Source organism: Triticum urartu, chromosome 3A (assembly GCF_056163025.1).
Source record: "Triticum urartu cultivar PI428250 chromosome 3A, HENAU_Tu73, whole genome shotgun sequence".
Classification (NCBI taxonomy): Eukaryota; Viridiplantae; Streptophyta; class Magnoliopsida; order Poales; family Poaceae; genus Triticum; species Triticum urartu.
This window is the reverse complement of record NC_141875.1, coordinates 613,444,397-613,460,445: the sequence shown is the minus strand read 5'-3', so window position 1 is coordinate 613,460,445 and position 16,049 is coordinate 613,444,397. Positions and strand designations below refer to the sequence as shown.

At 51.5% G+C, this 16,049-nt stretch overlaps 2 protein-coding genes across 2 annotated transcripts; both read left to right on the top strand.

Annotated features, from left to right (window-relative positions):
• Nucleotides 1–1,127: 1,127 nt before the first annotated feature.
• Nucleotides 1,128–1,673, top strand: LOC147980801 (uncharacterized). The gene has a single exon (XM_087515765.1). The coding sequence runs from the start codon at nt 1,128–1,130 to the stop codon at nt 1,671–1,673; it is 546 nt and encodes a 181-aa protein (XP_087371891.1).
• A 1,846-nt stretch (nt 1,674–3,519) lies between these two features.
• On the top strand, nt 3,520–4,152 carry LOC147980800 (uncharacterized). The gene has a single exon (XM_087515764.1). It carries the CDS (start codon nt 3,520–3,522, stop codon nt 4,150–4,152), a length of 633 nt encoding a protein of 210 aa, XP_087371890.1.
• Nucleotides 4,153–16,049: the final 11,897 nt, after the last annotated feature.

Sequence of the window (16,049 nt, the reverse complement as noted above, 5' to 3'; positions counted from 1 at the left end):
TCGCACCCCAACCTCGCGCCGCGGACACGGCCCCTCCAAGGACAGGAGTTCTGACCACGCCCCAGGGGGCTCCGCTCTGGGGGGTGGGGCAGGCTCGAGCCGCTCCCGCGGTGCGTCCTCCTCTCGCACGCCTGCGGTACTTCCAACCCACTGCTCGCGCTGCCCCGGCCCCTGCCTCGGGCTCCGGGCAACGCGCAGGACGATGACCCGGTGGTCTCTTTCTTTGACATGGTCAACAAGGAGCTGCCACCTCCATCGAGGGTGGACTCGAGGGCGGTGGCAGTAGACAGGGCGGCTGCGGCCACCGTGGACAAGCCGCTCAGCTTCACCGACCAGGCGGGCGCGGGCAGCGGCATCGACGACGACATCGACATGGGCCCGACCCTCTCGCTCGCCCGCCACACTCCCAGGCCGGCCACCACTCACTCCGTGCAGCTCGGCGCGGTGACCTCCCAGGTGTTCCACCTAGATCGCCGATGCGGGCGGGGAGGGTGATGCACGCCAGCTGTTCGTCAACGTCGCGCCATCCGTTCTGGGCAATCCTCCCGCCCGTGCCAAGACGCCCTGCCGCTCCAGGCCTGTCGCGGCGCCGTCTCGCCAGAGCGCCCGTCAGGCGAAGAACCCGTCCACCATTCCGGTCAGCCAGCGGGCAACGCTCCGCATCATCCACGGCCTCGGTATCCTTGGGCCAAAAGAGACCATGACGGCCAAGGCGGCGGAGGCGCTGATCCGTCGGTTCGACGAGCCCCTGTCCGACTCCGATATCAAGGCCATCCCAAAGCTCACCAACCTCGACGCTGCGATGCTCAAGATAGCTGCGGGCATGCACGGTCCAGACGGAGAGGCCTCGCAGGCCACCACCTCTCCATGTTAGTGATTCCTAGTCGTAGCAATCTCCGACGACCCCATGCACTCGGCTGGGTTGAGTTAGGTTTCATCATGCATTGTAATAGTGTAGGTCTCTTTAGAGAGTGAGGCGTAGTTGTTCGCCGATGAAACTTGGGGCCTGTTGGTGGCCGCCGGCGACCCCCCGGCCCGATGGTGGTGTACCCGTGTTTACCTTCAAGTAGCAGTAGTCGTCGGAGCTATCATCTGTTTTCCCCATGAGTGACACCAATTGCCCGATAATGAGTTGGAACGTGCGGGGCTTGAACTCGCCGACCCGCCGAGAAGTAGTTTTGGAGACGGCGGAGGCGCATAAACTGGCCATCCTCCGCCTGCAGGAAACAAAGATCGACAAATGGAGCAGGGCACTAGTTAGGGAAACCGGAGGAATGCGGCTTGCTGACTGCGCCGTCCTCCCTGCCACGGGCACGAGGGGAGGCGTCACAATCTTCTGGGACAAGAATGGTGTAGATGTGCTCTCGCAGGCCGTTGGCTGCTTCTCCATCACCTCCAATATCACCATCATCGCAAGCAGTGCTACGTTATGGCTAGCGATAGTCTACGGGCCGGTCGATGACAGAAGGAAAAATGATTTCCTGGCCGAGCTGGCGCGGGCTGCTCCGCCATCAAATGCTCCCTGGCTCATCATCGGGGACTTCAACCTGATCTATGAGGCGCGCGACAAAAACAACACCAACATAAACCGTAGGATCATGGGAAAATTTCGAGCTATGATCGACGCGGCAGGGCTCAAGGAGATCAAGTGCAAGAACAGAAGATTTACGTAGAGCAACGAGCACACGTCACCAACCCTAGTTAGCATAGATAAATTCTTCTGCACTATGGCCTGGGCCTCCATGTTTCCCTCCTACCTCCTTCACGCCGTTTCCACCTCGTGCTCTGACCACTGCCCGCTGCTGCTGTCGGAGGCGGCGGCCCCTCGCCGCGCGGCTCGCTTCCGCTTCGAGTCTTTCTGGCCGAGATTCCCTCGCTTCCACACTATGGTGTAGAGGGCGTGGGATCGCCTAGTCGCCTCGGGATGTGCTTTCAAGAGATTCAGCACAAAGCTCGCGCGAGTGGCCCGTGACCTGAGGATTTGGGCCAAGGGCTTCTTCAGCGAGACAAAACTTCAAATGCACATCGCAAACGAGATTGTGCTCTGCCTCGACATTGCTCAGGAGAGTAGGCAACTGACGGTAGATGAATTCCAGTTGCGGAAATGGCTCAAGATGCGAGTCCTTGGACTCGCCGCCATCGAGAGGGCGCGCAAGAGACAGGCCTCGCGCGTCACCTGGCTGTGCGCGAGCGACGCCAAGATGGCGTTCTTCCAGGCAAAATCAACTCACGGCGCCAAAAAAACTTCATCCATGCCCTACACACTCGAGACTCCATTGCCACCTCCCACGGTGACAAGGAGTGGATCATTCATGAGCACTTCCGATCCTCGTTGGGCACAACATCGCCTCGCAGCCGAACCATCAACTGGGAATCCATCCACCTGCCGTCTCTGCCGGTAGCCAGCCTTGACAACCCCTTCACCGAGGACGAGGTGTGGGCGGCGATCTGCAAATCTCCGCAGGAGAAGTCTCCGGGGCCGGACGGCTTCAATGGTACTTTCTTCCACTCGTGCTGGTCCATCATCAAGACAGACGTCATGGCGGCCTTCCACCAATTCTACAATCTCTCAGGCGGCGACATGTCGGCAATCAACAAAGCTACAATCATTCTCCTGCCAAAAAAGGATGGGGCAACGGAGATCACCCACTTCAGGCCCATTAGTTTGATCCATTCGGTAAACAAGCTCATCTCCAAGGTTCTCTCGATTAGATTGGCGTCAGTCATCGGCTCCATCATCTCACCGGCGCAGACGACATTCCTGAAATCGAAGTGCATCCACGACAACTTTATTTTCGTGCAAAACTCCATCCGCGTCCTCCATCATCGCAAAACGCCGGGCCTGCTAGTAAAGTTAGACATAGCAAAGGTGTTCGACACCGTCTCCTGAGAATACCTGCTGGAGCTGCTCCAACAGCTAGGGTTTAGTGCGCGCTGGTGGGACTGGGTGGCTCGTCTACTCGTCTCGGCTTCTTCCGCGGTCTCCCTCAACGGTTCGGTCGGCCCTAGCATCCTCCACCGCAGTGGGTTGCGTTAAGGAGACCCGCTCTCCCCCTTCCTCTTCATTTTTGCCATCGACCCACTGCACCACCTCATCGCGGTGACAGTCGATCAGCAGCTGCTACATCGCCTCCCAGGCTGCGACCTGGCGCTTCGTGTAAGCCTCTACGCCGACGACGCAGTTATCTTCATAAACCCTAGATGTGAAGAGGTAGACTCTCTGCTACACATCCTTAGCGAGTTTGGCAAGGCAACCGGGCTCTGTATCAACCCAGCCAAATCCACGGTCTCGCTGATCCGTTGCGAGAACATCAATGTCGAGGAGGTGCTCCAGGGTTTTGTAGCCTCCATCGCCCCTTCCCCATCAAATATCTTGGGCTGCCGGTCTCTACGGGCCGCCTTCGCTTGGTCCACCTCCAGTTCATCATCGACAGAATCAAGGCAAGGCTTGCGGGCTGGAAGGGAAAACTGCTTCCGATGGCCGGCCGCCGCGTCCTTGTCTGATGCGTGTTGAGTGCCATGCCAACCTTCGCCCTCACCGTCCTCCATGTCCCAAGAAAAATTCTCAAGGAGATCGACAAGTGCAGGCGACGTTTCCTCTGGTGCCAGGACGACGAGATTTTGGGCGCCAGCTGCAAGGTCAACTGGCCTGTGGTCTGCACCCTGACGGAGCAAGGAGGCTTGGGCATCCCTGACCTGCAGCGTTTTGGCAGAGTGCTGCGGCTGCGCTGGCTCTGGATGGCCTGGCACCACCTGGAGCGGCCTTGGGTGGGCTCCGAGCTTCCCCACGACGACGTGGACAAGGCGCTCTTCGCGGCCTCCACCAATGTTGCGATCGGCGACGAGGCTCGGTCCTCCTTCTGGCTCTCTTTATGGATCGGCCAGGGCTGCCTCTCGCAGCAATTCCCAAGGCTATTCAGCTACTCGCGGTGCAAGAATAGATCAGCGTGGGAAGCCCTCAGAGATGACACGTGGATCCGCGACCTCGCCCACGGCAACAACCACCATCTTTTGCCGGACGTCCTCGCCCTTCATCGCCTGCTTCAGGACACGGATGCGCAGCTGCAGCCAGGAGTGCCGGATGACCTGACGTGGAGCAGAACGAGCTCAGGAAAGTACACAGCAAAGTCGGCCTACCTGACGCAGTTCTAGGGAAGAACGGCGACCCACTTCGACCACCTAGTTTGGAAGGCCTGGGTGCCGGGCAAAATCAAAATCTTTGCCTGGTTGTTACTCCAGGATCGGCTCTGGTGCAATGACAGACTCCAGCGGCGGGGCTGGACAAATGCTTACTTCTGCCAGCTCTCCGTCAGAAACCTCGAGTCCTCGCGCCACCTCTTCTGGGGCTGCTAGGAAGCCGGACGGGTTTGGGCCGAGCTGGGGCTGTGGCACGGCTGCTCGGCTCTCACCCCGGCCGTGATCTGGCGCCAGGACAACTCCATCGCGATCATACTAGGCATCCTGGAGCAGACCCAACACCAATGGCGAAAGGGTGTACGGACGCTGTGCTGGCTTGCTTGCTGGGAGATATGGCAGGAGAGAAACCACTGCACCTTCAGGCAGCACCTGCCGTGCGTGGCAAGAATCATCAAGCGCATAAGAGACAACATTGAGCTATGAGAACCACAGGAGCTGCATGCTTAGAGAGCCCCTTCAGGGACCCCCCTTGAGAGATAAAACCCCCTTGTTCCTAGGGTTTTGGACGTCTGTGGCATTCCCTAAAACTTTGATCCTAGGATCCTCACCACCATTGTTATTTTTCCACTACTTTCTGCTCTGATCAATGAAAACGCCAACAATTGCTGGATCTTTCAAAAAAAAAAAACAATGTCCTTCACCGGATTTTCGTGCGGCCCCAAGCCGCTCATCACGGCACCGCTGCCTCCAGGAGTCTATTTGTGCTTGCTACTGGTCACCGGTGACCTGATTTTCAAACCGGGCTTGCCCCTTCCTATCAAATACATCGTGAAAAATACATTTTTTCGGACAACATGACATATAAGAGAAGGGAAAAGAGAAAGAGCGAGTTTGACGCATTATCAGGAAAACTGCCGTGCACACCCACAATCGGCTCATGCACCGTGGGGCAAAAACCTGATAACACCAACACCTATACTAGTAACACCAATAGACGTCCACCAAGTATGACCAAAACACATTAGGGTCTAAGAGCATCTACAACCACATATAGGTAAACCGACTAGTCGTACGTCCGGGGACACAATCGGACGCATCCGCGGACAGTGACCAATCACACCTCAAATTTTTCTTCTCTCATCCGATTACCTCAGTTAGCAAACCTAAAATCCATATTACACATGATCATAAACTTCCGATACAGCCGGACGTCCGATAACTACATCAATACATGCCCCCATCGGACTATCAAAATTCGGCATGTTCTACGTACATACTCCCTCCATCCGAAAATACTTGTCATCAAAATGGATAAAAAAGATGTATCTAGAACTATAATACGTCTAGATACATCCCCTTTTATCCATTTTGATGACAAGTATTTCCGGACAGAGGGAGTACTAGCTATGGACAAAGACCATCCACGCTTGCTCCTGTCGGCGCCCTTGGTGTCTTTGTCACGGAAGTAGCGGTCGAAAACGCAATATGGATCAAGCCGGAGTTGTCTGCCTCATCACTGTCCTCCTTCTACTCTTTGGGGGATAGTCCGGCCAATGCATGGACCGCCAGGGCTTGCTCTCAAGTGAGGGCGTGCGTGTTCCTCCTCTGTCACTTCTGGAGAGTGCATGCATAGATGTCTTCCTCTTTCGCGAAAGTGTGCGCCGCCACATCGGCAGCGAGGTGGGCCTCGCGCTCCGTGGCTCTCTGCTTGTTACGGTGGGCATATCGGTTCCTTTAGCACTCATACGCCAGTGGACCAGAGGTGGCACGACAGACGACCCTCGAGCTTCCAACACTGGTGGACCCGAGCACCAGTTGCGCCAATGCAATGGTTTTGCGTTAGACGAAATCTGACATCGGTCAGGCGCACTCCTCCCGGGAGTGGTGGAGGGCCAGGCAGGCAGACATTGCCTCCTCCGGCCCGCATGGCATGACACCCTAGTCAATAGATCTGGAGTGATCGAAGTTAGATCCGCTGCCCAATATACCAGATAAGGTTAGAGGGGAGTTTGGGGAGGATTGAAGTGGAGTGGAGTGGAGCGGCTAGGGTTTGGTCCGAGGAGCGCATATATATGAGGTCAGAATGGGCCAGGTTGGGCAGATTCAATGGGCCCCAAATTTGGGTTGTATATGAGGGTACCGGTCAGCTGAATGGGCGGTATGAGGTGTGTGTCTCGGATGACTCTTTTTAACCGGTTAATTACCGGGCCGTCCGTTCACATGGCACTCGGCTGTAGATGCAAGCCTCCCATCAAACCAAAGTTGAAACTAATTAACAACACAGTGGCAAGATGAAGCATCAACTCTGACACACCAATCAGCCAGACGAAAATAGGCCCTTGACAGATCATCAACATGTCAATGTCATTGATCTTGTCCTTAAAAAATGTCATTGATCTTGAGCATCTCCCCACCTCTCTTCAGCTCTGAAGCACCCTCACCTCCTGAAGACCTGCCCAATAAAGCAAACAAACAGCGAACACAATGTCGAAAGGAGACTTTGATCAGTTTCTTTTCAAACGTTGCCTTGTTACGAGCTAGGCATTCATCACCAGGGAAGAAAGTACAACACCAATCATAAATAGAATTGTTAAACATTCTTGGGATAACTATCAGTGCCAAGACAAAAACACGAGCCCACATTGCGCCGGACGCCGGTGTCTTGATTACCAGAGGAGTCACCCCTAGGGTTCTGCTCATGGCGGACGGCGGGACCCGTGCGAGCTCCTCACTCCCTCTTGCTCCCACTCCGACCCCTCACCCACCACCCTCACCGTCGGTACGTTCTCCTCGTTGTCTCCCTCCATTCTGCTAGTTACCTGGCCATGCGTCGCCGTGGTTCGGCGAGGCGGCGGCGAAGGAGTGGCCTCCAACAGCCGTCGAAGATCGATGGATGGTTCAGCGAGCCGTCGCCATAACCATCATGGTGTAGCTTTTAACTGGGAGAATTTACGTGCTAGAATCACAGGCATTTGCGTGTGCTGCAGCGACTCGGGGGCGCGGGCGTCGTCATGCACCAGGGATTTGGGTGCGCATGCGGTGGCCACCGTTTGAATGCGGTAGGCTAGCAGCGATAGCACCGTCGCCGCCTCCTTTGCGTGAGCGGCAAATCAAGCGTCACTAGTATTGGACTCCGTGGCCTGAACCATCGACGTTCGGCTCACCGTGGGCGCACCCATTGATGACCCACAAGTATAGGGGATCTATCGTAGTCCTTTCGATAAGTAAGAGTGTCGAACCCAACAAGGAGCAGAAGGAAATGATAAGCGGTTTCTAGCAAGGTATTCTCTGCAAGTACTGAAATAAGTAGTAACAGATAGTTTTGTGATAGGATAATTTGTAACGAGCAACAAGTAACAAAAGTAAATAAAGTGCAGCAAGGTGGCCCAATCCTTTTTGTAGCAAAGGACAAGCCTGGACAAACTCTTATATAGAGAAAAGCGCTCCCGAGGACACATGGGAATATCGTCAAGCTAGTTTTCATCACGTCCATACGATTCGTGTTCGGTACTTTGATAATTTGGTATGTGGGTGGACCGGTGCTTGGGTGCTGCCCTTACTTGGACAAGCATCCCACTTATGATTAACCTCTATTGCAAGCATCCACAACTACAACAAAAGTATTAAGGTAAACCTAACCATAGCATGAAACATATGGATCCAAATCAGCCCCTTACGAAGCAACGCATAAACTAGGGCTTAAGCTTCTGTCACTCTAGCAACCCATCATCTACTTATTACTTCCCAATGCCTTCCTCTAGGCCCAAACAATGGTGAAGTGTTATGTAGTCGATGTTCACATAACACCACTAGAGGAGAGACAACATACATCTCATCAAAATATCGAACGAATACCAAATTCACATGACTACTAATAGCAAGACTTCTCCCATGTCCCCAGGAACAAACGTAACTACTCACAAAGCATAAACATGTTCATAATTAGAGGGGTATTAATATGCATATAGGATCTAAACATATGATCTTCCACCAAATAAACCAACTAGCATCAACTACAAGGAGTAATTAACACTACTAGCAACCTACTAGCACCAATCCCGGACTTGAAGACAAGAATTGGATACAAGAGATGAACTAGGGTTTTGAGAGGAGATGGTGCTGATGAAGATGTTGATGGAGATTGCCCTCTCCCGATGAGAGGAGCGTTGGTGATGATGATGGCGATGATTTCTGCCTCCCGGAGGGAAGTTTCCCCGGCAGAACAGCTCCACCGGAGCCCTAGATTGGTTCCGCCAAGGTTCCGCCTCGTGGCGGCTGTCACATCCCTAGCTTATGGTGCTGCCTAGTGTTTGCATCTTGTTTGCATCATGTTTAACTTTCATGGAAATTTGAAATGGGGATGTTCAAACCCTAGCATCAAATGGAATTCAAATAGGTTCAACCAAAATATTTTTCAGTGATTTCAAAATGCCCTTTAAAAATGTTCATCATTTCTGGATCAAGGTGGAAGCATCTACCAAAAATGGTTCACATTTTTGCAGGACATATTTGGACTCTCAATTAATTCAAACATATTTGAATTGGAGCTATTTACATGCTATATATATTTTAGATGCTCCAAAAATGTTGGAAATTGTTAAGGGTCACTGGAATAATTCAGAAAGCACCCATAATTGTTTCCAGGATTTTATGAAATGGTTTAGTATTATTACTAAATCAAAACAAATAGCAAATAAATAGAAAACAGAAACAATTTAAATTAGAAAACAGAGAGAGAGAGTTACCTGGGCCGGCCTACCTGTTCTGGCACTGTAGCGGCCTAGCCCACCGAGGGCAGAGCCGTCTTCTTCCTCCTGCCAGTAGGCAGAGGGGAAGCGTGGCGCGCGCGCGTTCCCGGCCACCTCCTGCTTGCCTCCCTCGACCTGATCCGCGCCCGGAGACGCCCGACCCCTCCCCTCGCTCCTCTCCCTCACTCTCTGCTCTCTCCTTTGCCCTCTAGTCCCTTCCACGAGCGCGACCGAACGCAGCCGTCGCCGCCGACGAGCTCCCCCACGGTCACAACCATCTCCGAGCCTCTCCGACGCACCCCTGAGCTCCGCCGTGACGCCCGGTCCTCCCTGCCGAGCCACATGACGCCGGACGCCCTGGAGCGCCGTCGTTGACGCCATCTTCGCCCTCTGCACCGACGGCTGTCGTCGACCGATTCGTTGTCACCAGGCCATCCCCGAGCACGCTGAGATCACCGATGACCCCGCCGTGAGCTCCTCTACCGAACCCCTCTCTTCCCACCGTCGTTCTCCTCCTCTAGTCCCGCTGTCCACCGGAGCCGATAGCTCCTCGCCGACGGCCATGCCGCCACCGCGGCTACGGCCGCGCAAGCTCGCCTCCGAGCACGTCAACGCACTTAGGGAGTCTTTAGGAGCTCAAATCACCCGCCCATTAGGCCTGCCCTGCATCGTAGCCGCAAACCTCGCACTCACCCGAACTCCGGCACCGTCGCGAGCTCACTTCCGGCGAGCTCCGTCCACCCCACGGCCTCCCACCTGCTCTGTTAGATGTGCGCGAGCGCCAGCCACCCTCAGCACCCATCCGCGCGTCGAATGGACGCCGGAGCCGCGATTCCGGCGTGCCTCCGCCGTCGGCTGTGGTCATCGCCGGCCATGCTCTGGCGAGTGTCGACGTGGCCATCATTAGATGCTAACCCCGCCACCTAAGCAACCCTAATAGCCACTGACAGCGGGCCCTACTGCAGGGTCAAACCCAGTCAGCATTGGCTTTGACCGGGTTTAGCCCCTGTGTCACTGACGCGCGGGCCCGCCCTGTTAATCTCTAATTAGTTTTAGGTTAGTGCTAACTGACTTAGATTAATTAATGCAGTCACTGACTAGTGGGCCCAGGCCCTAATTAACCTAGGTTAGTGCTAACCTAACACTAACTAACTCTGTTAGTTAGTTGTTTCATTGACATGTGGGTCCCAGCCGTCAGGTTTGACCAGGGCTGGCGCCTTTGACCTGCTGACGTCACCCCGACGTCATGCTAGCGCAATAACTCTTTTTCTGGACTTATTCTTTCATAGAAAATTCCAGAAAATGTTTTAAACTTCTAAAAATCATATAAAATCAACCGTAGCTCAGCATGAAATAAATTATATATGAAAAATGATCAGAAAAATCCAATCTATCCATCTGTACTAGTTTCATGCATGTTTAAACAAGTTAACTAGCTGTTTAGTGCAAAACATGATAAAGCACTATTTAAGATCACAAATGAGTTTGAACTTTCAATCTTTGGTTCAAAATAGCTCAAACCCATCTGTTTGTAGTTGCATTAGTCCAACACACTCATTTTACCATGTCATGATCATGCATCATATTGTGCATTGCATTGATTGTGTTTCTTTCTCTGTTTCCGGTATTTGTCCCCTCTCAGTAGACGTTGCTTCGACGATGTGATCATTGACACCGATGAAGAGTTATACTATCTTCAGAAGTGCTAGGCAAGCAAAACCCCCTTGTTCATTCCGATACAATCCCACTCTCTCACTACTGCTCTCTTTTACTGCATTAGGACAACAACGATTCATCTGTTACTTGCTTTAGTAGTTGAACCCCTTATCCTCTGCATGACCTGTCATTGCCACAGTAAATAGATGAAACCCACTAGCATGAGTAGGAGTTGTTTGAGCCCTGATGTGCCTACTCATTCATGCTTGTTTGTTGTGCCTGTTATTGCTTAGGGTTGTGTCAGGTCTGATTCATCGGGGATGAATCGGAGGTGTGTGAACATGTCCTACTGTTGAGAGCTAAGTGTGTGAACATGATTTGGTAAAGGTATCGATGAGAGGCCATGTAGGAGTACATGGTGGGTTGTTTCATTGAAGCCGTCCTTAGGAACTGAGTTCTGTGTTTGTGATCCATGAAACAGCTACTACCACACATTGGGCCCTGAAATATGACCCCGCTCGACTTACTTACCCCTCTCGTCCTCTGTCCAGGAGTTGCAACTAGTTTCTGGTGTTTATAGGTTATGTGTTGGCGGCCGTGCATAGCGCTGACCCTAGGGGTGGGCTATGATGCGGTAGATACACCGTGGCCGGGTATGCCGGGCGCCCGTTTCGCGTCTCGGGACCCTGTACACATCGTTTGGGGCCGTTGAGGACACCCCGGCCGGATTTCCTTGCGGATGGAACCCAAATAGGCGATAAACCCGGACTAGAGACTTGTGCAGTTAGTCAGGTCCTGGTCTACACCCACGTCGGCTTTCGCTTGAAGTCTGCCGAGCACATGTCGTGTGCAGACGCTAAGTGGTGGAAACATGTGTGACGAAGTACACCCCTACAGGGTATAAAACTATTCGAATAGCCACGTCCGCGGTAAAGGACTTCTGGGTTGCCTATAACAGTTCATAGACAAGTGAAAGTGGATACTCTAAAATGCGCAAGATAAGCGTGAGTGCTATGGATGACGTTCTCGTTGGGAGACGGGAGTGGATCCATAGTGGTGTATTGAATGGTGAATATGTGGACTCATGTGCGCCACCTCAAAAGAGTTGCTTGCAATCGTAGTTCAAGATAGCCACTGAGTCAAAGCTGGCCTGCTGCAGTTAAACTCCACTACCCCCTTTGTTGATACCGATGCATATGTAGCTAGTTCTGATGTAAGTCTTGCTGAGTACTTTTGTACTCACGTTTGCTTAATTTATGTTTTGCAGAGAGACTTCAGTCTCGCTAGTAGTTTCGCGTGGACTTCGACGTTTAGCTTGATACCTCAGCTACGATCTTGTGCCCTCGGCAGGATCTGGTAGATAGTCAGGCTTCTTAGCCTTTTTCATTTGTAGATGTCTATACTCAGACATGTTAAGCTTCCGCATGTGCTTTGATTTGTATGCTATGATTGTTGGGTCATGAGACCCATGTTTGTAATATCTCGCTCCTCGGAGCCTAATGAATAAATACTTGAGTCGTAGAGTTATGTTGTGATGCCATGTTGTATTTAAACATATTGAGCATATTGTGTGTATGATTGAAATGCTTGGTATGTGTGGGATCCGACAATCTAGTTGTTTATCCTTGGCAGCCTCTCTTATGGGGAAATGTAGTCTAGTGCTTCCATGAGCCATAGTAGTCCGCTACAGCCCGGTTCACCGGAGTCCTGCTAGCCCAGCACTACTGCTCAGGACACTTGACTGGCCAGCATGTGTTTCACTTCGTTCCTGTGTCTATCCCTTTGGGGATATGTCACGGGATGACATCCGGAGTCCTGCCTAGCCTGCTACAGCCCGGGTTCCCGGAGTCCTGTTAGCCCAGTGCTACAGCCCGGATTCACACGCTGCTGACCGACATGCTCGATGTGATTCATGTATGCCTGTCCCCATAGGTTGGTGCCGCTTTGGGTTCACGACTAGCCATGTCGACCCGGGTTCTCTATCATATGGATGCTAGCGACACTATCATATACGTGAGCCAAAAGGCGCAAACGGTCCCGGGCCATGGTAAGGCGACACCCGTGGGAATACCGTGCGTGAGGCCGCAAAGTGATATGAGGTGTTACCGGCTAGATCGATGTGACTTGGAATCGGGGGCCTGACAGCTTTGGTATCAGAGCCTGACTGCTTGTAGGATTACCAAGCCAAACTGGGCGAAGTCGAGTCTAGAAATGCTTTAGTTATGTAAGGGAATTGATTGTGGAAGGGAACGTAAGGCTCTTTTTACTCCTTTACCCTATGCCCTTCTGATCTAAGTCAACCTCTTCTTTTCTACGGGGATTAAGAACTAGGCCTTCTCATCTATCTATCAGGATGACGTGTTACTAATCCATAGACTTATAGAATTGATAGTTTCAAGCCTCAGTTCCGTTCCTACTACTTTCGTATGTTGACAGTTGATCTCGAAACCTTGATATTGTGTTGTTGAGTGGTTATGCCACCATTTTGCAGGATGTCTCAAATCTTTTGAGCACTTACAGCCGTTATGTTGTCCGAGTCATCCCAGGTCTCTAACTAGTCTGATGCATTTGCAAATCCCTTCTTCCCATTTCCGATGTCCTTTTGGGCCAGATTAAGCACACTAACGGTCTGTTGAGGTACTCTACTACCTCGACATATATGTTGGAGCTATTATTATGACCCTAGGTGTTTTAGGGAGTCACCTAGTAATTTAGCAATGCTTTCGTATCCCCAGTGTGATGATTCTGGCCATCATTCTTGAAAGCATCCCGTGATGCCATTTAGTAGTAGGTATTCTATTCCTGTGTTCTTGACCCAAGATCCACTCTACTTACCTCATGCTGATAGTGTTGCTCGTACCTTTAGGATATTAATAATCTTTGTGATAGTCTTCGAGGTCCGTGGTGTATCATTCTTCCAAATACCATGAACCATCAGGGCAGGAGTTCTCTTGAAGCAAAGATCACAACCAGGGTCATCTTGAGGAGTACTCCATTCATATTGTGAATCTGCCAGTCCCTTTTCTTCTGCATGGGTTATCTGGAATAAATATGTTGAACTCGTTCGGCATACTAATCTATGCATCCACAACTCAGAAAGTTATATGTTCCTTTGAGTTGTCCCCCTTCAGTTATATTCCGACCTTCATCTATCAATTGATAGTCAAGAGTATGTGAGCATTCGTTCATCGGTGCCTATCATTCTTGTGGTCTGTCAAACCATTCTAGTTCAGAATGACTAGGAGAAATAAACTCTAGTACCTCATCCATTTTTAGGATTGGGTCAAAGCAGTTGTATTTCGCAGATCAAATGCAATCAAGCTATTGGTCTGTTCTACGCTGAAGTATTATCCACTTTATGTCAGGAATGTCATGAGAATTGCACCTTCCCTTATGAATTCTTGACGTAGTGATACTTCTCGCCATCATTATTCATTCCTCGGTGTCGTGTTGTCGCAACTGGAATACCGACAAGTGAATCGTGATGTGTGAAATCAATACTCCTAGCAACCCTTTGCTTGGTAGTTAATGGACATTAATATCATTCTTAGTGTGCTAATTATTGAATCATCACCCTAAGGTTGATCGTGCTACCTAGTCCTTATTTCCTGGTGCACTCCTCGATCAACGGGTTAGGATTTTGCCAAACCCTTGCTCTTTTGATCATATCGTCTTGCCCTGAAAAGCAAGATTGATCTCGAGCTTAGTATCATGTCGGTGGTTCGTGATTTTCTGAATATCTTCTCGGAAGTATTACTAGGTTGTCACCTGACCACTATGTGTAGTTCGTGATCAAGTTGGTTTCTTGCAAACCAGCCATTCTCCAAGAATCTGTGTCGGTTACCCCCTCGAGCTAGTTGGTTAAGCTAAACAATAACCTGGAGAGTTGGAAGATAAAAGCTTGCCAGCTTAGTTCATCTCAAGGGATATATTTGCGTGTGTTGAAGATAGATGATATCTTCATCGATTGGTCCCTGTGATCAGTTGTTGAACCTATTGTCTTGTCCAAACCTTGGTTTGAGTATGGGTTATCGTCAAATCAAATCAGAACCAACGATGTTCGTAATGTTGTCTTACTCGTGGTTGTTTCCTCGGGCATACACCGTTATATCCTTTTGGTTTGACCGATGCTATCGCCAAGTTCACATAGTTGTGGAATTCCATCTATATGGAAACCTCGATGAATTCTTGTTGAGCCCATCGACAACATCCCTATCTTCTCCATGACTTTGTTGGACATTAAGCTAGTGTTGGAAACTTTATAAGCATTGCCTTCATGTTCCGTTCATGAAGCATATGTTTGGATGGAAGTAGTGACTCCCTCTAATTCATGTGCATCTGATGCAAGTTGCCGCTGTGGATTCGAGAAAGTCAATGTTGCTTCTTTTGGAATCATCCCAATCAGTCAGGCATACGTGCGAAGTATTCTGTGGTTCGGAGACTTGCAACCTTCGTTCTATATGTGTCCCTAGCACACCAAGCCACTGATTGATTTGTTCAAGGAAAAGGAGTTGTTGTGCAAATCCTAGGTCATGCACAAGACTTCGTTACCCTAGATGATGGTTCCCCACCTGAACTCGGTAGTGTTTTATCATAAGACTACTATGTGGTCATGCTTGTCTGGGACAGCGTGTTCACATGTGTTTAGCAGAACCGGCTCATGTTTTGGAGCTTGCTATCTTAGTTCATTCCTCGAGAATATCGCAACGCCATGTCGTCGAATTGTGTTGAAAATTTTCTTCTAGACTCGGTGAATCTGGAATATCCTGTTACCAACCAGATCTGAATCTCAACCAGATGTGATGGCTGTCGTCGACCGATTCGTCGTCACCATGCCATCCCCGAGCACGCTGAGATCACCGACGACCCCGCTGTGAGCTCCTCTACCGAACCCCTCTCTCCCCACCGTCGTTCTCCTCCTCTAGCCCCGCTGTCCACCGGAGCCGATAACTCCTTGCCACCGGCCATGCCGCCACCGCGGCTACGGCCGCGCAAGCTCGCCTCCGAGCACGTCAACGCACTCAAGGAGTCTTCAGGAGCTCGAATCACCTGCCTGTTAGGCCTGGCCTGCACCGTAGCCGCAAACCTCGCACTCACCCGAACTCTGGCACCGCCGGGAGCTCATTTCCGGCGAGCTCCGTCCACCCCACGGCCTCCCACCTGCTCCGTTAGATGCTCGCGAGCGCCAACCACCCTCAGCACCCATCCGCGCGTCGAATGGACGCCGGAGCCGCGATTCCGGCGTGCCTCCGCCCTCGGCTGTGGTCGTCGCCGGCCATGCTCCGGCGAGTGTCGACGTGGCCATCATTAGATGCTAACCCCGCCACCTAAGCAACCCTAATAGCCACTGACAGCGGGCCCTACTGCAGGGTCAAACCCAGTCAGCATTGGGTTTGACCGGGTTTAGCCCCTGTGTCACTGACGCGCGGGCCCGCCCTGTTAATCTCTAGTTAGTTTTAGGTTAGTGCTAACTGACTTAGATTAATTAGTGTAGTCACTGACTAGTGG